The sequence below is a fragment of the Pseudopodoces humilis genome, chromosome 1 (genome assembly GCF_049639895.1).
Source record: "Pseudopodoces humilis isolate 2021_Gansu_Grassland_sample_001 chromosome 1, ASM4963989v1, whole genome shotgun sequence".
Lineage (NCBI taxonomy): Eukaryota > Metazoa > Chordata > Aves > Passeriformes > Paridae > Pseudopodoces > Pseudopodoces humilis.
In genome coordinates, this window is record NC_142200.1 from 51380602 (window position 1) to 51404498 (window position 23897).

Below are 23897 nucleotides of genomic sequence, written 5' to 3' on the forward strand. Positions count from 1 at the left end.
TGGATGCCTAGTATATGTGCATATATACTGAATAAACACTGAAACAAAACTAATAGGAAACAATAATTAATCTGGTTCTTTCATTGTAAAATCTCTTGCAGAATTCCAAAGTTAGGGCATGAGCTACCAGTAGCATATGTCAGTATTCATTATAAACATATATAAAAAGCTTTTTCTACCATAATGTCTGTGAGAGTTTTCATTATTTACCAAAACAAAGTCTAAGAGACAATTAAGAAGATCTCCTCATTGGTAGAACAATAATTCCCAAACTATTGTTCCTCTGAAACAGTGAAACAAACACATTAATAAAAAAACTAACCCAAAACAAAAACATGCAAGATTTTTTGCTGGGGAATCTAATTTTTAAGAGTGTCTAAAAGCTTAGTTCTTCCTTAACCTAGTCAGATCCAACATCAAAAGCTGAATGAATACAAATAATAGGTACAACATTCAACAGAGATGCCTGAAATCTGCTTTTGGATGCTGCAAAGTGAAAATGTTATACCCATTCTTAACTGGAGATTTGCTACATGCGCATAATACCATTAACTCCCAGAAGGAGAGCTCCATAGCATTTTATGAAGCAATCTATCAGCACTCACTTCTCATTCTGATTGTCAACACAGGCCAAAGGTATAAACTTTAAGACCTTTCAGAGCTTTTGGGTGGATACAAGGTTGGGAAAAAAAACATTAAAAAAATCCTGCATACAAAGCAAATTGCTGTGATTTAAAGGAGCTGAATGAGCTGTGTTTGGAGCTGACTCAGACTCAAACTTCCATAGTATCCAAGAACATTTGGAGTTGATGTTACAGTTTGGCTCCTTCTGGGTGAAATTCATGGTCGATTGTATTCTCTTCATATTTCTATCAGGACAGAGGATAGAGGAACATCTTCTTTGCCTGCTTTCCTCTCTCTTACTGACTTTTCATTTTTACTCATCAATGATCAGGGTTGTTGAGTTCCTACTAGTTGCTGAGTTCCTGTTAGTTTCGTCTTTTACCTCCATTTCACAACACAGTTCTCCTTCTTTGGTTCATTTTTTCTATGTAAGCACAGTATAATTCACCCTATTTCTGTCTCCTAAGCATCAGAATCAGAGTGAAATCCAATTCTTACTGAAATGCAAAGTCTTTCCATTGACAATGATGAGTATTTCCTACAGAAATGAGGGAAAGTTCCTGAAGGCTCTCAGAACCCTCTGCCAAGCAGACATGACCTTCATATCACGTATTCCATTCCTATAGTATGCTTTATAATATACTATAGCTAGAAAGTCAGAACAACTTGTGTTTTACTTTTATCTCCACTGAAAAGAAAACACTTCACATAATCCTGGTGGTTAGGAAATTTTATTATGCTTCAGTTATATTCTTAGTTTCATTTGTCGGATCCAAATTATTCATACATCATAATATTGGAATTAATTCTGCTCCCTTCTGGTCCTGCATTCAGCAAATATTCATAAGTTACAGCACATCTTTTACCTCTAAGTTGCCACATGGTCAGCAATGTAGTTTAATGTATTTCACTTCAATTTATTCAATGTATTGTGCTTTGTCTCATAAATCATTGATCTAGATGATCTCTCCTCATTTCTCATTTCTCCTTGGGCTTTGAGACTTGTAAGCCACAAAGTACTCAACACAACTTTCCCTGTTTATCACGCTCAAAATTTACTGTTGTCTTGGGAATTCTCATTCTGTCTCTTCTGGGCGCCAATAATGCTACAAGTCACTAATCACTCAATATTTATGCTTCATCATTACCCTCAATGAGAACTGCTGGTGCAGAACATATTTCAGGGGGATAGAGTCATCTTCTCTTACACAAAGCTTCTAATTACACAGGGATGACTGCCATAAAATGTATAAGCAATATAAATTAGGGCATTATTCAGTTCTGCATATTTCATTCTGCAAAGTCTTTACATTCACTGTGTCTGTACACCAGCTGTGTTTGAGTCCAGCTCTGATCCTGGTGTAACTTCATCTTACGTAACATACATGTATGCCATCAGAAAGGTCAGGATGAGTCCTAAGAAACCCACTAGCAAGTCAGGTACGTGTGCCTGGACACAGAATATATATGAAACAAATTATGAAAAACTTATTTTTTAATGGATATATTTGGCTTTCCAAAAGACTGCATGCAATGCCGCAAAAAATAGAGATTTGCAAGATGTGAACAGATTAGTATTTCTACTCTTTCCAAGAACTAAAGCCAGGTTTTTCAAAGTCCTCATTGGTATTTTGAAAAATTCATAGCAGAAATAATTTGAAAAAAGTTATAGAAATTATAAAAGGCCAAGAGGAACTTTAATGTCTGACTGATAAATGCTCTGAAATCACACAGTGAAAAGGAGTTCTTAAAATAAAGGTGGCATCCTCTTGTCCAGTTACTATTCTATAAGCTTGTTTTCTTGGAAAAGATTCCTATTGAATCTGTGAATCATCCTTCCAGCAGATGTCTTTCATGAAATCCTGACAAAGCTGTAAGCTGTGACCATACAAATTTCCCACTTTCTATATTAGTCTAACATTAAAATTCAGAAGAAGAATTTCAATTTCACTTGAAAACAGAAAAACAATTTCCTCTTGCACCCACAGATATTTCACCTAAGGAGCTGCCGAAGTTGCTAAAATTTTATTGCATGCATTACTTAATTATTACATTAATATATTATCAGAATTTTATTATATATATTACATATAATATTACATATTATTACATTACATTAATATATTATAAGAATCAGCATCATTACTCATGGTACTGAATATAAACCAAAAATAGCTATGCAAACAAAAATATGTGCCATATACACAATTATCAAAGCAGTCATTACATATTTGTTAGATTTTGCATTCTACTAAAATTATTTGGATTTTTTTTAATTTTTTTTTTTTTTTTTTTTGTAGAAGCATATTTGTGAGTTCAGATTCTGCAACTGCTCATGTTTTAGGAGTTGACTTTAGGCAAGTATTTGCTTGCAACTTTCAAGGCCAGGAAAGGAAGTAATAATTCTGACTTCTGCACAATGCAGGACACCAAATAATTCTTCTATTGAACAATGATCTTGGGGATGAATAAGAGTTTATAGTCTAGAATGGCATCCAATCTTGACTTCAATTGATAGAAAATCTTCTACTCTCCCTTACTCTTTTTCTACAAGTTTCAGCTCCTGTAATAGTTTTGTCTAGATGAGATTTCCAGTTGCTGCATGTTCCTACAATGCTCTGTACTCCTTTACACAGTACTTGCCACTACACAACAGAGCAGGGGGTCATTTTTCTATATTGTCTCTGAGTTTGCATGAAGATTTCAGCTTGAAGAAAATTTCTGCATCAAACCAATCTAAGAGCTGTATTTTCCGAGTTAGCATTTAATAGTACAGGATGTTTTTTTTTTCCTGTGGCCAGTACCTGTTGCATGGTTCTTCCCAGCAATGGCATCAGAACATTTTAGTGTGCTGGGTTGGATTTGGGCAATCCATCTTTGTAGAACTTCTGGATTTGTGCTGGATTTTATGAACTTCAAACATTTTATGTTTATGAACAGTTCATAAAATTTATTTCATCTGGGTATCTTCTATTGCATATTTATTTCACTCTCCTCACATGAGAGGAGATGAGAGTGGTGCCTGTGAGTCTGGGGTAGGAGAATGGAATATCAAGACTGCAATTTGAATAGCTGAGCCCTAAAATCAAGATGCTAAAAGTGATCAAATGAGAGAAGAAAATGGAAGAACAGTAGAGCAAGCAAAGAAGAGGAGAATAATGGAGGGGAGAATAAGGAAGAAAAGAGAGCAACAAATTCCATAGAAATGGGCAAAAAAATAGTGTATTTGGAGAAGAAGGTGGTGGTTGTGGTAGAAATATTATTTTTCTGGGGCAAAAAGGACTTGAATACAGGGAGGAAAGTCAAAACTTCATACTTCACAGTCCAAGCCCTGAATACTGAATTTCGTGAAGAAGAGTATTTGAAATACTGAAAGGGCTATGTACTTTACACTGCTTGAAAAGTGAACCTTTTTTCAAACATTGACTTAAAAGAGGTGCATACTGTTGTCAGGCTTGAAAATGTTCTGTGGGTAAGAGAGAGAAAGAAGTGGAAGGAACTGGAAAATAAACTAGCACAGAGAAAACACCATTCCTACACAATCCTCCTAAAAGTCAGTCCCCTTATCATACACAAGCCATCCTGCTGGGTTTTCCTTACTCGGTCTACAGAGCTACGCAGAAGTTAAGACCCATAATCTTATCTCCATAATGTCTCTTCCAAGAGAATGCTATGAGCCACCCCACTCTCCCTCTTTGGGCTACGTGCCCAAAGCAACACATGCACATGTTGGAAAGCACTCAGCCAGTTCTGTGGTACCTTCAGACCCATCCTTGCCTTCCAAGAGGTCATTAGTCCCCAGGCTATTGGCTGGGAATTCAGACTGTACTGGAGCTACTGCTCCAGGGTACACTGAACTGACACCACGTTTTCACAGAAAGAGCAGAGCATTGGGAGGAAAGAGGTGGAAAAGTTGGCTGAAACGCATTAGGCACCCTAAAGAATTAGGGTTAAAGAGAGGAGAAGGCATTTGGTTTCACATGGGAGAAATTGGCATTTGTCTTTCCAAATCATGTTATAAGATTCCACAGAGAAGGAGTTGATCCTTCATGCCTTCTCTTCAGCTCAGCAGGACAACTGTGTAGGCAGGTAGTGCAGCCACCAACCTCAGTTCACAGCTGGACTAAAGTTGTTAAATGTATCCATACTGGAGTGATACAAATTTCAAAAAGCATTGCAAGTATTTTTAGCACTAAAAAGTCCTAGACCCTGTTTTGATTCAGACTTGGATAATTCAGACTGGCTAGGTGGAACTGTGCCTTAATGAAAAATTTGACTGTTTGGGTTGAGAAGCATTATGATAAATTTCAGCTTAACAGTTCAAAACATTTTTTTGAAATATCTGTAAATGTAGACTAAGACTGGAATAGTTTTTCTTCAGCATGTTGCTATCCCAACGCTATAATACAGGCATACACATAGTGAATGTAGACTTGGTAGGTAAGTAGATTATTCTAACTTTTGTTTTAATGTCATCACATTTCTATAGCCCTTTAGCAGATGTCTTATATTTCTTTTTTTTTTTTTTCTTTTTCTACCAAGTTTTGGTTTCCATAGCTTCTGTTGGATCAAAGCTTTTCTGGCAATGACAAAACCAGCCCTTGTGTATCTCCCACCCTCTTCTGAACATCAATGACTTTTCTTTTAAAGGAAAACTAATTTCATGCATATCTACTGCATGAGAAACTGCATGAAAAAGTGAGTAGCTTAAAACTTGTGTGTTAATATCATCCATATAAGGAGGATGGAGAGAAATTATGAGCCATTAATCAGGAAGCTACAAAGGAGAAAGGATATCTTTAAGGGTGGTGAATTGCATAAAAACTTGCAAAACCTGTAAATACAACACAAATTTAAATTCAAGCAGAAAAAAATGGCCATATGAGTAGCTACAATGGAATGTCTTAGCTTTCAAGTTCCTTAACAACTTTAAACTAAAATGATAAATAGTATCTAATCTACAAACTGTTTTTTGTTTTGATGTAACCAGATAATTAAGTTTTCTCAGAGACTATGTGACTGGAAGCTGTTAAGGAATGGGCATCCATTAAAAATGACCAAACTTCAGACATTAATATACTTCACATATCTGAAATAAAACAGCCTCCCTGAGGGGAACTTAAGTCTGAACATACAGACTTCTGAGCTCTATGTCACATTTCCTCCAATAATTTAACTTTGTACTGACTTTCTATTACAAAAACTTTCATTGCTTTAGAAGCAATAATTCCCCACTGCTATCACTAAAAATATGTGTGGGTCTATTAATCCCTTGTTTACTGAGACAAAACCCATCTTCAAAAGCCTTAAATGAAGAAGATTTATCCTATCAATGAGTTTCTTCTCTGGATCCCCAAATCTTCTCATTACCCATGACACAGCTCAACTTTGCTCTGAGTTTCTTGTGAGCATCAATATTGATGTTGCTCCTTTCAGCACATCAGCAAGCTAGAAAAGCAGCATGTTGCTGTAGCCTTTGGGGGCCTCTGCTGGGGCTTCCAGAGGCTGTCATCTGATGAAGAAATGTATTGGAGCCACAATTCCAGTATCTTTTCATTTCAATCGGACATCTGAGCATCTGGCACAGGGAGGACTGCCAGATAGGATAGAAAGAAGGTGGTGAAATGGAGATAAAGGTGCAGAAGAAATTGCTTTAGGACTCCTGCCTGATAACTTAGCTAGAATGACTCCATCAACATGATTGCTTCTCACCAGGGCCAGCATTGTCACTGCTTTGACAGCAGCAGCCTGCCTCATGTTTAGGTTAGACAAGTAGTTTGTTCTCAAATAAAATTAGGCAAATAGTTCTTTTTTCTGTCACTAAAATAAAACTATTTTAAATGGAGCAGCGTTTTGGTTTGTTTTTTTTTTTTTCAAATAGTTTCAGCTACAAACCAGAGGCAACTCCGGAAGGATTGAGACTAAGGGAGTGAGGCAGCCTTGCTGGTATGAGAGGATGGAGAGAGAACAGTCACACCAGCAGAAAAGATTGGTTGGTACCAGTGATTTGCCAGCTGCTCATCCTCCTCATGCACACACATATTCCCTGTCACCATAAAGGGGCACAAAAAACAACTAATACTGAACAGCACCACCTGAGTATGGACAACACCCAAGCTGCGTGGAAAGAATTAAAAATATTTAATATTCAGTTGGACTTTCTAATCAGAGATGAAAGTAACAAGAAAACAGGTTCAGGCTTCTAAGGAGTCATGTGGAAAGCATGGGAAAGCCAAAGGCATGTTCAGAACATCCCTGGACACAAAGGCTTCCCCCTGTGAGAGGTTGAACTTGAGCACAGAAGAGAATGTACAACTCAAAAATGGCATAGCTTAACAATGACATGGTTAACAATGGCTTTCTGTGCAAATTAGTAACTGAGGCTATTGGTTTTTGAAAGTGAGTTTGCTGAGCTGCTGAAAGGAAAGGAGCCAATATCCCCACCTCAGATAGTCTCTCACAGGCAGAGCAGGGGACAGTCTGCTCCCAAAACTCAACCAGTATTGCAGACCACAGACAGCCTTGTTGTCTTAAGCCCAGGTGCTGGGGGAACAACAGAAGAATCCAGGTAAAACTTCAGCTGAAGTCATTTAGGAGGAGGAGACAGTGCCCAGATAACCCCAGTGAGCATTAGCATTTGGTGAGGTGGTGCTGATCAGAACACGCAAGTGACCTGGTACAAAAACTAACCATGTTACTGCTTAGAGTAACATGTCCAGGAGAACAGAAATTGTTTTAAAGTGTAGCTTCATGCTATTTTAACTTTGAGGTAACTTGGTCTGTGATCTAGGACTCAGACTGCAGCCAAAAGCTTTGTGCTTTATTCGAAGTTCTGGCAATCTCAGGAGGGTTATGCTATTCATCTAACTTCTCTATTAGGGAATTTTTCCACCTCTGAAAAAGGAGGGATGATACTTTTCAGTCACATTGGGACAGTCTGCTAGGTTCAGTGATGCATTCAGAGGTTAAAGAGATTTTCCACTTACTCAGCTGGCAGTGAAACAGACTGAAAAAACCATGAGTGATGGATACCTTCATCAAGAGATTCTGCAGTAGAAAGTATGAGCAAAGAAAAGCAAGTGCACTAAGGCAGAAATAAAAGCTATGATTCCCACTTGGTTTTAAAAATAAAAAGAAAGTAAAATAGCAGGATATGGAAAAGAAGATAATGGGATAATGAACAATAATGCCCGGGAAATGTTTGGAAATTGCCCAGGTTCAAAACAAAAGCAGTATAACAGCTGATTTTAGATTGGTTATAAATTGAACATGATTGTCTCAGCTTTTATCAGCAAGTCCCAAACTTCAGCTAAATGAACATAAACAAGAGATTAAGCATTTCCACTCTGTGAGTGTTTAGAGAAACTGGTGCAGACTGCCTCTGCCTGGACAAGGACTAACTCCCCAGTGTGTGCTCAGCCGAGGCAACTCAGGACAGCGTTTTTTACCTCCAAGGAATGTGGGATGATTCATTTGTCAATGTTGATACACTGAGCTGAAAACATAGAGTGTTAAATATTCTTCATCTCAGTTCTGGTGATGCCAGAGTATAAAGATAATTGTTCATAAACAACCTCAAGAAAACAAGTTTGTAAATCCAAGAGAAGTCTGCTAGTTACAATCCACATCTCCTAATACCACAGAATAATAGGAATACAAATAGGTAGGAGGAGAGGTCTTTTGTCTCTTTTCTGTCCTTGTTTTCAGGCACTTGGTCAATGATCATAGAATGCAGATCTGTGATTTTCAGAAAATATGAAGAGAAAATTAAGTGATCGCTTTTTTACAGTCACCCTTTGCATGCCCACATAGGAGAGGCAGTGATGGGCAAGGGAGTCCATTCAAGTGTCAGTGTTGGGATCAGACACTTGCAAGCCCATGGTGTGTATGGGGGAGTGGAGTGATCTGTCCCTCCCTACCCATGAGCAGAGCTTCTGCTAGCAGGGTGGTGTGCTGGTCACAGAAGAGTCAGCTACCTGAGAGTGCGCAGAAATGGGACAGCTATGTCATCAGACCAATTGCACACCCAAATCAGTTGAATCAGAATCAGCAGGCAAGTTTATAACAGCATATCAGCAGCTTTAAAATCTTCATCACTTCCCTCTCTCCCTCTCACCTCAGTAGTTCAATGCATCCAAGGGAGAGGTGCCTCTGTCCAACACACAGCTGCCTGGATGCAGGAGACATCAAGGAAGAGCCAGTTCACCAACATTATGTCACGCGTCAAAGACTGATTTTTATGTTTGCAGCTTACACTCAATTTTCAGATGCAGTGTGGTCGTTGTTGGGAGTGCCAAGGCTCCCTGCCCTCTTCCCACTAATGGGAACCTGCTGTGACTAGGGCCAGCCCCACCAGGCTGCCAGGAGTCTCACCAGTGGCAGACTCACCACTATAGCAGAACACAACTGGGAAACCAGTCTGTCCCACATGCAGAAAACCACTGTTTTTAAAAGGTCTTAGCACATGTCTCAGTTTACACTCCTTCTAAGTCCAGAGGGATGCAAATCACCTGGGGTGCAATGTCAGTAACATGGATTAAGTTGTGCCTGCTTATTCCAAGGCTAGATTGGGCACTTGATGCAAGTCAAGCCATGGTGAGTGCTGACAGCTATGCCATGGGGATGGAACTGGGAAGGACTGCACTCCAGGTAAATGCTATTTACTATTTCCTCTCTTGCTTTTTCCTTGTCCAACCTTTCATGATAAAGGGAGCCCAAATAAGGCCTCATATTTTAGAAAGAGATTATAATAGCAAGGATGATTGTTGTCTTTTGTCAACAGGAGAGTGAACTTTCATTTCTAAGCTGTTAACAGAATCATTCACTTCCTTTGCAAAATATTTTTTAAACAAATATAAAGAAGCTGAAGTTCTGAGAAAGCCTGTAGGCTAAATCTTTCTAAGTAAAATTCAACATCCTAAAATGCGGTTCATTATAGAGCTAGTATGAAACTCAGCTGCAAATTTTTGTAAGAATAAGGTCAGATACCTAACATCTCTTCCTCAGAGAGAAATTGTGGCTCTCTATCCAAATCTGGTCATTGTAACCAACATGGGGGCTGGCCTGGTGTGTTTTGGGGCATGCTCTGCAACTGCAAAGTGTGCTTTTGCTGATAGAAGATGATGGCAACAGACAAGTGCAGTGCACTGTCTTTTCAAGGCAAGTATCCAAGGGTCTGGCCTGGATACTTGGCAGTGGTGTTCTGCTTCTCATCCATGATGAGAAGCCCCTAAAAATACCAGGCAGAGGGCATGAAAGCTACTGCAGCCAAAGGGCAGCTCAATATAAGATACATAAATGAGCTTTAAATACTCCATCTTTTCAAACATTGGCTTGTGACCAAGTCAAAAGGCAACCCCCGAAACCTCAGAGTTCCTACAAGGTTAAGAAAATTCTGCCTCTCAGAGGTGAGTCACCTTTGAGACATGTGCCAAAGATGGTCTGGAGCAAGGATTAGAAGTGGCTGCAGCTCAGGTGAAACATGTTGCCCAGCTCTTGGCTCCAGTGGAGCTATAGAAGCAGCAGCAGAGCAGGAGATCAGTGCCTTGCCCTGCAGAGGTAATCAGTCAGCTACATCTCTATTTTGGCACTATCTGCTCTCCTAATGGGAATTTATTTGCAAGTTTAGCCTCTAATTTAGAAAAAAAATATTACAGCTGGATGTCCAACCCTGATCTGATAACACCAGGAACATTTTTGAGACAGTGCTTAAGCATTTATAACCCTGGTTGAAAAGAGTGTTTGGGCTACAAAATCTGAATCTGTATCAAAGCTTCCAGGGAAATCCAGATGAAGGATTTTGGATTGGATTCTTCTCAGATTAATCTGAAAACAAACTGAATATCCTAAATCTACCATCTGAAGCAGATATCTTTTCTCCAAAAGTAAAAGAATAATTTAAGCAGGCTTATTATTAGTTACTGTAAAACCTATTTTAAAAGTCCTACTAAAAAGATTTATAGACAACTTTCAGATGAAAATTTCCCCTTGAACAAAACTCCTTAGATTAGACTTCTCAACTCTTACTGCAGCAAAGCAATCAGTTGTATAATTCCAAATTCCCATTCACTTAAGAAGGAGTGAAATGAGGTACGACTGTGAAGTGGATGACACTACCTGGACTCCCAGGTTTGTCTCATTTTGTAAGGGAGATGCTTCCATAAATACAAACCAGTCGTATTTGAATTATTTTGAACATTACTTGCCTGGAAACTACAGCAAGACAGGGCTAAACTATAGGAAGGCACAAAGCTTTTAATGTACATTGGATTGCTGGATATTTAAATGAATATGCTTATAAGCATAGTTTTAGACAGGAATAACTCTACTGACTCAGGACAAACCTCATGCCTCTGCACTGATTCTATTTCTTCATGTTGGCAAGGCCTTATCAGTTCCCCAATTACATTATTTTGCCAAAATAAACAATATCAGGAAGAAAGGAGGCAGCAATCTGAAAAATGGCAGACATATTACTGTGTATTTTTTCAGGCTGTGACACGGTGTACCTAATTTCTAAAGACATTTCAGCTCATTGACTTGTTTTTACTAACCTGGGTGAAAAGAACTTTATGGTAGAAATATAATACTTTCTGAATTTTGCTTTATATGGATACCTCTTGTAATTTTTCCCCATCTTTGCAATATTTGCAATATTGCATCAATTTGCAATATTGATTTGCTGGCAGCATGCCTACCCCTGGCAGACCAACTCTATTCAGACTTTTGAGTACACTGTACCTTTTTCAATCTGCAGATCCCAGCGCTCGCTCCAGGAATTTTGGTGTGTTTGTGTTTCTGCCACTTCTACCTGCACATCACAGATCCACACAGCCACAGCAGCAGAGGCAAAACTTCGTAGGACAGCAATACCTCAGTGTTCAGTAACATCACTCTGGCAAGTACTTAGGGCTATGTTATCATAATAGCCTATTTTTGTGGGGGAAGTACTTTGTTTGCACAATCCCATAAGGTTTTAGGGCAAAACATGTAATTCACCAGATTTCAGGTAATCCCTCCCAAGAAAACTGCTTTCCTCTGGTGACATTGTTCAGCCACTTCTTACAATCACAAATGGTGAATTTTGAGTTGAAGAGCTCTCAAAAGGAAGGAACAGATCAAGGATGATGAAAATCTTAGCTGAATAATACTGTTAACTTGAGAATTTTCTGGTTTGTCTGGGTGTAGTTTAACTTTATTTAGTCTGAAATCAATCGATACTCTGACAAGCTGAATGCATTACTATTCAGAGAAAACACATTTTTTATTGATCAGAGAAACCACTCGTACATTTCTTGTAAACTTGAGAACTCAAACCCGGAAAGGAGCTTTTTAAAACACCAGACTTACATTCTACAGAGAGAAAAAATGTCCACCAGCAGCCCAACAGGAGCAGTTTTCACATCTTCCCTTTAAATTCAGGAGAGCTTATTCAGGGGATTGGGCCCTCAAATACAGAGAAATAAAAGTCCTTCTTTCATATGGAATCACATTTAGGTTGGAAAAGACCTGTAATATCATTGAGTCCAACCATTAAACCAACACTGCCAAATCCATCACTAAACCACATCCCTAAGTGCCATGTTTACAGATCTTCTACGTATCTCCAGGGATGGTGACTCAACCCCTTTCCTGAGCAGACTATTCCAATGGCAGACAATTCTTCTGGTGCAGAAAGTTTTCCTAATGTCCAATCCAAACCTCCTCTGGTGTCACTTGAGATCATTTCCTCTTGTCCTGACAAGAGAGTGACAGCAGAAGACACCAACCCCCACCTCCTGTTTTTAGAGAGCCACAAGGTCATGGCTGAGCCTTCTTTTCCCCAGGCTTCTCCCCAGATCTTCTCCAGAACAGCTCTAGTTCCCTTAGATATTCCTCATAAGACTTCAGACCTTTCACCAGCTTTGTTGCCCTTCTCTAAGCATACTCCAGCACCTCAATGTCCTTCTTGTAGCAAGAATTTGGGGAATCAAATTCTTTTCTTGGCATATAATTTGCCCATGAAAGCCATGTACTAATATTAATGGGAACTCTGCATATTTAGCACATCTTCAAACCAAGATTGTACATAAAATAGCAAGGTATCGATTTTCCTCTAGGATGAAAAATGCTAAAATATTTTTTCTGCAGCATTCCAATACACGTCTCTCATTTTTCCTCCTCTAGCCACTGCTTATATATCAGCTTGACTCGATCACTAAAAATCATCAGTGGCTTTCTCACACTAGGATTTTCACTTCCAAGCTCTGATAACACCTGTCTTGATGCTCTTCAAAGACATCTCCATGAAAGCAGATCAAAGATCCACGATAAAAAGACCTGCAAATGAACAATGAATACTGCTCCTTCTGCTGCCATTGTGTGTACATTGTTGTTGTATATTCAAACATAATTTAGAACATCAGTCCCTCACATGATTTCATGTGAAAAAGGCAGAGTACTCAACAGTACCAGCTCAAGAGAAAGTCTTCAGGAAGGTAACACCTTCTTTTTTAGCTACAAAAATGTCAGTACATACTCTGAAGTCCAACGCTCGGACTTTTTTAACCCCGACTCTGAAGGTGCTTTTCTTTTCTACACCAAGGCAGAGGCAACTTTCTTGCAGTTGATTTTTTCATTTCAAAAATGAATGACTAAGTTTAAGTGCCATATTTGTACTGAAAAAAAATTTTGTCATAAAATGAAGAATCATGTTATTTACAATAAAAGAAATTACTAATTGCAGACAATTATCTTGAGACTAAATTAATTGAAACAAATAAATTAATTAAAAATTAAAAGAAAAAATACTAAAATAAAAAAGGGACTTCACAAATTATTTATATGAAGAAAGTTTCACATATTGTAGCTAAATTGTATGAAGCACACATTTCTTCTCCTTGAGAAAATGTTATTGCTGAAGGCTGCTAAAAACTGTGAGTAGATATCCTCAAAGCCAAATGGTTGAGAATTTTGAAACCATTTTTATTTTCTTAATACACGGAGGAAATAAATTAAAAGATTTAGGGAAATTGAGAGCATTTCATCTTCTTGGAATAGAAATCATCCATTCTGCTACCTCGACCTCTAGGTGGCACAAAAGAACCTAAACAAAGCAGGTTTTTCTGATTTTTTTTAGGTACTGTTATGCCCTCCCAATCAGACTCCCAAACTCAACAATTCTAACATCACAAAACACATATCTGTTAAGATGTATTAAATAAAATGTCAAAATAAGTACTAAAGTAACAGCTAGTGTAGCTAGACAGCTCAGTCTTACTGCTTTTAATAGTGCATTGAGAGATAAATAATTGATTCTTCCACAGTACCTCTAATTTCCTTTCACCTTCAGCTTATAATAGTTAAAAGGAAGAATAGGTTTACTAGAAATGAAGTTAATGTTCACATTTAGTTTAATGTAAGGATCACTACAGCAGTAAAAATACATACTATACAAACCAATTTGCAGTCATAATCCAGCAGAAAAAAATAGTAACGAGCAAAATATGTCATTTACTTCTTATTTTAGATTACAGTATGTAGAAAATTAAAGAGTCAGTGAAATCACAGCCAGTCAATATTTTCTGCAGAAGCAACTAGAAATGCTGAGTTTTTTACTTAAGTGAAGCAGCTGTTGGTATGGAGATCAGCATGTTCTATGTGATTCTATGTGACCACAGCAAATTTTTATATCAGCCACCTAAGATGCACAGTACATGATGGACCCCAGCAGCCCTCAGCACACAAGAATGCCACCACAAAAGCATTTTGCTCCAGTTAAGACACCATGACATTAAACACCAGAGGATTAAATTTTCTTCTACAAAAACCCAAATGTGCGTTTGTACACTTGCCCTTGTATCAATGTTGCCATCTATTTCCTTTATTTCCTGCGTTGGCCAAATCATTTACACTCACATCTGAGGAACACTCTGAGCAAAACCAAAAGTCACATTCCCCTCCTAACCTGCTCCAGCTGTCTGCAATTACCCAGTCTGGACTTTCACTGCTCTATCATTCAAAATCATTCCTTCTTAAATGGTTTGACTCTTCCATGACTGAACAAGAAGGTATGTACAAAATCTGTTAAAGCATTATGTGGGACGTCATTTGCATCAACATGTGGTAACAGCACATTGTGTCACATGCCCACAACTAAACAGGAAAGGAGTATCTCTCACCTGGCATAGAAATCTTTTGGTGGAACAACCTCCTGAAAGAACTGTAGCTGGTACAGATAAAGTCCAATTAAGTGTCCCGCACTGAATATGGCCATTAAGACACACAGACAGCTGAATATCAGCGGATCAAATGCTTGGCAACAGGACCACCATGTGCACAGGCCCAAAAACACAAAGAAATAAACAGCTGAGGTCAAAGATGGCACCATCATACCTGTAAAAATAAAAACATGGCGTGTTAGAGAAGTGTGGGAAATATCAGCATTTGTTAAACCTTAAGTTTGACAAGATGTGTATTAAAAAAATTAATCCAATCAGTTTTCTGCTAATTATTACAATTAGCTCTAAAGACTGCTATTAACTTTGAGACTAGAAGAGAAGGATCTCCTTTTTTTTAAATTTTTTTTTTTATTTGTTCAATTCACTTATGCCATATCTCAGCACTTACAACACAACATTCTCCAGACGAGAGAATTTTCTCTCTCGTTTCCTCTGAGACGTAATTTTCTCTATGCAAATATGTTTCATAAAGCATGGAGAAAAACAGGAAGTGGCTGGAAGGGCAGATAATACTGCCTGAGACCACTGGTGTATGAATTTTAAGTATAAGGTGCTAAGGAGGCATGATGGACAAACAGTGAAAAGCCACCTCATACACATATTGAAATACCTTGACATATTAAAACAAAACGGATTCATTTATTGAAATGAAGATATTTACATAAAATCTACAGAATAATCAGTAAATGTTTGATTTTTTAAAATTCTTAACTCCTAGAAACGTGTAATTTACATATGAGAAATACTCTGCTGTCACACACATGTATATTGTTTTTGCTTTTGCACATGTAGCCCAGTATGCCACTTGAGAAAATATCCACCTGGTGAAGGGGACGCTGCTGGTAGCTCCTTTTTACACTTAGAAGTGATGAAACCAAAGCTATTCATTCATTTTAATATATATATATACAACCAGAATATATATAGTTATTTATAATATTCCCCCCATTCACTGTTTAGTTATAAGAACAATTGTCAAAATCATAAACAGAATGACAGGGCCACACAGTATCAGTACAAAAAAATGAAGCAACTCAGCATATTCCAATACCTGCCAAAGAGTTAATTTAATAAAATCAGCAGCAATTTCTTTTCTCTTAAAAATTTCCATTGTTACTCCCGCAGGTGCCAAAGTGCTGAAAACTCATTTGTTAAACGCATAATCTAATGGGCTCCTGAGGAAATTTTTCAAATACACCAACCTGCTGAACCAAGTAAAATTGTAACAACAACTTTTCCAGTGGTGATTATCATATTGCCAATAAACTCCCTCAGTTTGGACGCTAGGAAGGCAATTCTACGCAGCAGTTTTAATTTCATGGTCTCCTCAAATTCTGCTTCTCCACAGTCGTCATCATCCAGATCTTCTTCATACATCAAGGCATCATCTGGCTCTAATTTTTCTCTTACAGCCTAAAGGAGAAGGAAGGAAAGAAAAAAGGAATTTGAAACTAAAATCCATGCATATATTATTTAACAATGAAGTCTTCTTACAGTCTTTGACTACGCCAAGTAGTGAGATCTAAGAAAGATGTACTAAAGCTAGAGATGTACATTGATGGCTCCAACATCAGAATTGTCTCAAAAGAAAAGGATGTTAAGGGTGGTCTCTGGGAAAGGCTGCATTCCTCCCACATGTGCACAACAGTCTGCTTGCTCATAAACATGAAATTTGGTTTGATTAGTTCAGCATTCTTAGATAAGCATCTTGCTATCTAATATCTTTTAAACTGCTCTTTGCCTCAAAGGCTTCAGTTATAAGATCCAACAAGAGCAACCCCCGGTTGATATTGCTCAATGGATCTCACTTTCCAAGCCTGTTTTTCATCAACCTTTTCTCTAAACGTAAAACCTGGAATAGGGCAAGTAGGAGTGATCTGGAACAGGGCAACAAGGGCTGAAATGGATGGACAGAAAACTCATTGGCTACTAAAGGGCAGTTTGGGAGAGAAAAAATGGACTAAGGAGAGGCTTGGGGAGGGAATGAGAAATGTGGAGATAAACTGATGGTGGAAAAAAAGGTGAAAATGTGAGCAGGAGAGACATAGTGAAAGCTTGAGTGATCTACCACAATTTAGCAGGGGTAATGAGACCAGTGACTTAGAACTACACAATGGAAAAAATAAGGAAATGTGGAAAGGCCCCTCATACTTGAGCAGTTCAGATTTGGCAGTGGTCTTCACCATCAAGCCTCCATCGTATCTTGGAGACCAGGAGATATACACAACTATTGAATGATGCAGACTAAATCATCAACCCACAGTGAGAATCTGTAGGATTAGCAAGAGGCCCACACAAAGATAAAATTTATGGAAAAATTAGTCATCCATGGAAATGTAGGGGCATATTAAAAAAAAAAAAAAAGAGTTTTGAGCCAGGTTCTCATTTGGTGTAATATAGAATAGCTTTTTTGGCACTAACTTAGACTTGTATTAGCTAACACTAGTTCTGGCCAAACCGTATCTGTGTGTGTGAAAGTCAAAAAGAGAGATTATTGGTATTTTTCATCAGAATAGCTGTTTTATATTTATTGGTGACCTTTGGCAGAAAAGAATCCACAATAACAGATAAGACTGCAGTAGGAATAGATGAACCCTCAGTCAACTTAACCAAATTCTTCTGTACCATAACATTATGTGGATTTCCAAAAGAACAAAATTCCCTGTAGATGCCTTCACTCCTTCATTTCATATCTAAGTTTGTTGCCAGCTTTCTCCTCTTACTTCAGAGCATTAACATTGTTGTGAATGCCCAGGGAAGCAAACAACCAAACAAACAAACCCCCAGACAAACCTGCTTATTCTAAAGAGTCTCTGTTTTACAGACAATGAAATATGTAATAAATACAGGAAGGCTAATCTGGGCAATCTTAATTTCTCTTGGATTTATTCAGCTATTTCACTAGCAATACATATTTTACATGGGCTATAGTAGAATTTTAATTGCTTTCTTAATGTCACCATTCACCTATATAGCTCTCAAAATATAAATTATTAGCTCCTTATGTAAAATAATAGCCCAAATGGCAGCCCAAACATGCAGTCATCACATTTCAGGCCATTCAGCACAAAGGCATTCTGTCTGTTCATCGCTGCTGCTCATATCTGAGCTCCTATCCCAAGGATAGGAAACATTAAATATTCAGAAACAACTCTGACAGTAGGCACAGTGATACTTTCTGTCCTAACTTTTGCTGTTTCAGTGAGAAAATTAAACAAGGGCGAAAGTTACAATCCTTTTTGCTTGTGTCACAAATGCTAGATTAACATGTTCTTCACCTAGTCCTTTAGGGTGCAATCCTGCTCCTCCTGGACTGGTTCTGGTGCTCTGTGCCTTGAGCTTAACACAACCAGTGAACAGTGGAACCTCCAATAGCGTCCATACGCCAAAGAAAGAGAATGAGTGGGACTGATGGGCATTTAAAGGGTATGAAATGGCACACTTACTAAACATGGATCTGTGTGAAGGAGACCCTGTTTCTTCAGCTTGTGCCTTCAGGTTGCTGAGGACAGTATGCATTAAAACATCGACTCACTTAAAAAGTGTATAGGAATCACTTAAAAATAAATAAATTACTTCATGGAAGGCCATCAGGATTCATCTCTCTTTGAATACTATGTTAAACATGAAGAGAGGATTCATATATTTATTACAGCTTAAAATTATACATGAATTATACATAGAACAGGAACAGGAAATAAAAGTCTGAAGAATCACAGAAGAAAATAAAAAAATATTCTCCAAACAAGCAGAAAATGTTCTTGTGGGGAAAATGAAAATAATCAAAATATTTTTAAGTATAAATTGGAGGAAAACACACAATATCTTCAGACAATAAAATAAAAAGGAGGACACAGAGGTAAAAAAAAACACACAAAAACATTGCAGTGAAAGGTGGGACTTAATACCCTTTTCTGTCTCTCATTCCTACCTTCCTTCCTACCCTCAGGTGTAAAATGCCCAAATTCATACTGCTATCTCCTCAAAATGGATCTCTGGATGTTCTGTCATTACTAGGACCATATTTTTTTAACTATACTAGGCTATTTAATCTTACTTCATTGATCTAAAGAACATTTAGGCTATATTTTGCCTTGAGAGTTAAGCATTAATAATCTAGTCCTGACATGTATGACATAGCACACCCATGGAGAAGCACCAGGGAAGAGGATATTTCTATGGACCAGGATATAAATGAAGCTGAGAAGGAGGTGATGGTCCAAAGTTTCCATGGACTGAGGCTTACAAACTTTAAGTATAGCTAAAAGCTTCAAAGTCAACGAGTTACCAAAGAAGTTAACGTTTCTCGGTTTTTAGCTTTTATTTAGATATGAAAATATGAATTCCAAGTTCAGCAAGAAAATTAAGACGTCACAAACATTCACAGGAAATGCAGAACAACCTACTTCTGGTGTTACTGAAGTCATTGGATGTTGGAAAGAAAACTTCAGCTCTCTGAACCTCAGGAAATACCAAACTGATTTCCCAAGTTTTCCCTCTAAAACTGCAAAAGTCTGTTGGGAGTTGGAGTTCTTCAACCGCTCTCCTCAGTTTAAGACAAGCTGGCAAATTGGATTATCAACAACAACCATAATATGGAGTCCCAGAAGCTTTTTCAGGACAGATGCATGTTGGCTTGCAGCTTTTCAGGACAGCCAGAATTATAAATTATATGGCTGTGCAAGAATTGCCTGGTTTTGTTGACACAGTTGATGATTATGTCAGCAAAGACTATGACAGCTAAACAGCTCTAGGTTTGATTTTACTTCCTTTTTTAAAAAAACAAATTATCTGTTTTTAACTCATTATCCAGGATGAAAGGCCATTTTCCTTTGCAGAAGTAGATGAAAGGCCATGTTCCAGTGCATGTCAAAAAGACAAACTTTGGATTCCCTACTCTCATATTCACTTCCCTCTAACTGGATCATCTGGGCTGGCTTTCCATTTTCTCACATTGAGCACTTCAAATTGCAGAAGGCAGGCAAACATTGAACAGTTTTCACATTCAACATGGTGATAATGTGCTTGTTGTTTTAACACTTTCTGATGATTAAAAAGCTATACAAGTATGCACTCATCACAGAACGCCATTACTCCAGTCAGACTGCTTTGCAAAGCTCTTTTTTACTATGTGGATTAGTCTAAAGCTACAAACCCGTGCTACATAGGCTACAGTTAGAAAAATACTTTTACTTCCATAATAAATTACCTATTATGCAATTACAGGATCCCTGTGGATGCTGATTAAATCAAATAAACTTCTCCATTCAAGGAGTATAGAGCATTTGTGAAGCCATAAACATGTGTTTCCATGACCCTTGCTCCGCAGAGCAGGGCCCCAGGACTTTTTATAAACAAACTAAATGCAGTTTAGGTTTTTTAGCAATCATGTGGAAGTCCCTGGAGTATTTATTGTACAACACTTTTCTAAACTGCCAAATTGAGATAGAGAACAGGCAAGGAAACAGTGCAGCTCCTGTGGCAGCTATGGCAGCTACTATTGTGGCCAGGGCCAGAATGTCCATTAGCTACTTTGGGGGCTGCTTTTTCAACATCCAACTTTTAAATGTTTCATCTGGTACAGTATAAACACTACTGCACAGAGATATCCTCTAGTCCCAGAGTTGTATTTACTAACAGGAAGCCTTAACTCTAACCTAAACTTCATTTTTGCTTCAGAGCAACCCTTGCTTTGCACCTACTTTTAATAGTATGGTGCCTGTAAACACAAATTTTTCTCATTTACTGACTTTTCGATTCTAGAGGGGACACAAATTAAACCATTCAAAAATTCAAATACTGACAGCAACAAAATTTAACTGGCCAGAATTATTGCAACTAAGGGGATGCAAGCCTCATAACTCCCACCCCTATGAATACTTTGCAGTAATTATTGGGACCCCTCAGGCATGCACTGCTAAGCTCATAAGACAAGTTCCTATGGGGATTCAGATGCTTCTTCCTTACACCTGGCTCATAAATATTGTAAAAATAGCCTCTTTTCAGTATTTTGACATTTCCTCCCAGCCAGTATCAGGAAACAAGCAGAGAAGAATGGGAATGCTACACTTTTCTAGTTGCAGCATTCCAGACCTCAGCACAGACTTCTAACCCCTGCTGCTGATAGCCACACCACATTCTCTCAAGTGGGCTGGACTGTCTACATGCTGCCCCATAGTTTGTGTGCCCTGGGACTCACAGTCACACCATCCTGCTGACACTGCCTCTGTAAAATTGTGATTTTCTCAAGATATCACCAGCCAGAACTACTTCTTTACCTCTAATCAGAGATTTTTATTCCATACCTGTAATAGAGTAACACAGATAGAATTTATTAGACATTAAGTCTGTTAAAGGCATTAGGCCCAAGTTTCTGGACTTCTCATTTCAAAAAACCCCTGTAATGAGCAGCTTGGTTTGGGAATGATCTGAGAAAAGCTACGTGATTCAATTATGCCAGCAGAACAACAGAAATAGACTCCCTCTCTCTCTCCTCTCACACTTAGTTCAATTGCCTCCATAGTCACTTAGCTACTCCATTCAACCTATCATAACATGACTGAGTTCCCCACTAATTTTGCTCTAAGAACCCTCTTCCCCCCCTTAAAAAAAGATCTTCAGCCTTTAAATATAATATAGTTGCAGCAGTAGGAAGAATTAATTACTTACCTGCTTTTAGAAGCAGCACATACATAAGTGCATATAGAAAAAATAATCAAAATAACACAATATTACTTAGACAGACACAGCTGTGAGCACAAAAGCTGGAAAAGAAATTGAGCTGCTACTTCTTTTACCATCAAAGGAACTGCAAGCCCTTAATGTGATATAAGTGACTGTAGTTTTAACCTGCGGTCAATACTAAACCATGTTAACACAATCATTTATTGAATTTCCAATTTTGCAAGAAAGCATAGACTCCACTGCTGTTCTGAAAGCATCAGCATGTGAGAAGCTGATGTCCTTGCTTTTCCTGCCATGGAATAGACTCAAGCATTTCCACATAAACAACTCCCACATGTCATTGAACTTGATTCCTACAGAAATGGGGCTGCTCAGCAAGAGCCTTCTTTAAGGTCATCTTGTGTGAGGTACATAGGGTCTACAGAGAGCCAGAGGGGAACATCAGGCTGCCCACACATGGGGTGGGCATGGAGAGGTAGCTGCAGGCTGGAAGAGAAGAAAGAAACTGTTTGACTTCAGGAGAGGACCCTGCGAAATGAGCTGAATTAATCAAGTGTGGGACTGCAGTGAACATTTTGGAATGTGTGACATTAATGAGACAGGTGCATCTTGGAATTTAAGCAGTTTATTTTCATAATTTATATTACTCATCTGAATCACTGAAAAGAAAATCCTAAATTAAGTCATATAGATCTTACTGAAAAATTTTATCACTGGTACATCTTAAGTGTGCTAAAGCTTGGATTAAAGACCTACACAGAATGTAGATGTAGATCAGAAGTAATGTTCAGTGTGTTTGCAGTGTTTTATAGTAATAAATGCCATACACACACCCCCACAGCAAAATCTCCTGTGGGAAAGAGTAGCGCATTATAAAAAAAAGGATCAGTTATTTACTGGAAGCACATAGGGACAGAAGCATTTAACGAGTCAAAGGAAATGAAAAATAAATTAATAAAGACAAGCCCAGTTCTGAATCAGGATAACAGGAAGGCAGCCCATTCAATCCTGTATACAATAGATATTGTACTGAGAGAACCAGAGATTATTTCACTTCCCAAAGTACCCATCACACCTGAGCAAACACTGAGTGATTTCAGCACACGGCTCACTGGGCCAATATTGAAATACAGTTTCACATCTTGACTTCAGAAGGTTGTCAGGCACAGAAGCCAAATGCAAGAGAGAGGGGAACTCACAGGCTGAGTTCAGTGGTTTGGCCTGAGACAAACACTTATTTTTTAGTGAAAATGGAAGTGAAGGAAGGGTTGGGCTGTGACTACAAGGCACAATGCAGTTAACTGATCTAGAGCAGGTATGCACAGCACCCATATGGAGTAATTCCTGGCCCAAGAAATATGCATGCTGTACCAGTATGCTTCTTGCTAAGAAGGAGAATAAATAGCCCAACCATGGTGCTGTGGTTATTTGCAAACCAAAGTGATTTGGGTACTTCTCCAGTACCACCCTGAAGACCCTCTGACTGCTGGGATGAATTGGAGAATGGGACGTCTAATCTACAAGAGGATCCAAAGTCACTTGTCTTCTGTCTTGCAGAACAACCTTTAAAGAAAGATGTGGGGTTTTTATCCCAAACTATCAGAGAAATTAATTCAAGAGAAGGAAACATTGAAGCAAAAAGAGCAGAAGAACTAAAAGAAAAAGAACTAAAAACTTTATAATGCAGCTATGAATATATGCAGTATAAATCAGATGTTTTCTAACCACCAGGAGAGCAAAATTACAGAACAGGGTAATTTCTGAAACAATGGGATGAAGGAAAATTGCCCTATTTTTGAGATGGTGCTTCCTACCTTCAGAGGGAATTGTGTGATACAGCTGCCTGCAGTAACAGCAGACTGAATTCCGCAAGCCAAGAGATTTTTCCTGCTGTGTTATTCATCACTTAGGCTGTCCAAAGGCAGTAGCATTCCAGGATTTTAATCTGCTGGTTAATAACTCTGTGTCTCAAAGTTTGGAAGGAAGAACTGTTAGTAACCCCAGTGAAGAGCTGCCACGAGAAGAATTGCATCCTGTCATGTTTCTCCCCGGAACAGGACAGGTGCACTGAAGTTTCCTGCCCAGCAGGCTGACAGCCTTTGGTAACACACAAGGCACTGCACTATGTAACATCATGTAGCTGCAGCCTGCTCTAGTGTAATTACGTATTTGTGTTAAGACTTATCCAAAGACATGTGCATCAAACCAAGGAGCTAATGTAACTTGTAAACTTTTGACCCTTGTTAAGATGAGATGCATTAGAATTGTTACTGAGGGAGGCAGCTGCGTAAGGTCTGGCAAACTTCACCACTACAAACATCACAAGTAAAGAGATAAGGGAGACTCATCTACTCTTTTTTAAACCACAGG

General features: G+C 38.4%; 1 protein-coding gene across 1 annotated transcript in view; it reads right to left on the reverse strand.

Moving 5' to 3' along the window:
* Positions 1 to 23897, reverse strand: part of PIEZO2 (piezo type mechanosensitive ion channel component 2) — a 287945-nt gene that overhangs the window by 101512 nt on the left and 162536 nt on the right. Inside the window, exons 6-7 of the mRNA XM_088061177.1 lie at positions 16046 to 16256; positions 14784 to 14997 (exon numbers count right to left, since the gene is read on the reverse strand). Of these exons, the coding sequence (XP_087917303.1) occupies positions 14784 to 14997; positions 16046 to 16256 (425 nt within the window). The remainder of the gene's footprint in view (positions 1 to 14783; positions 14998 to 16045; positions 16257 to 23897) is intronic.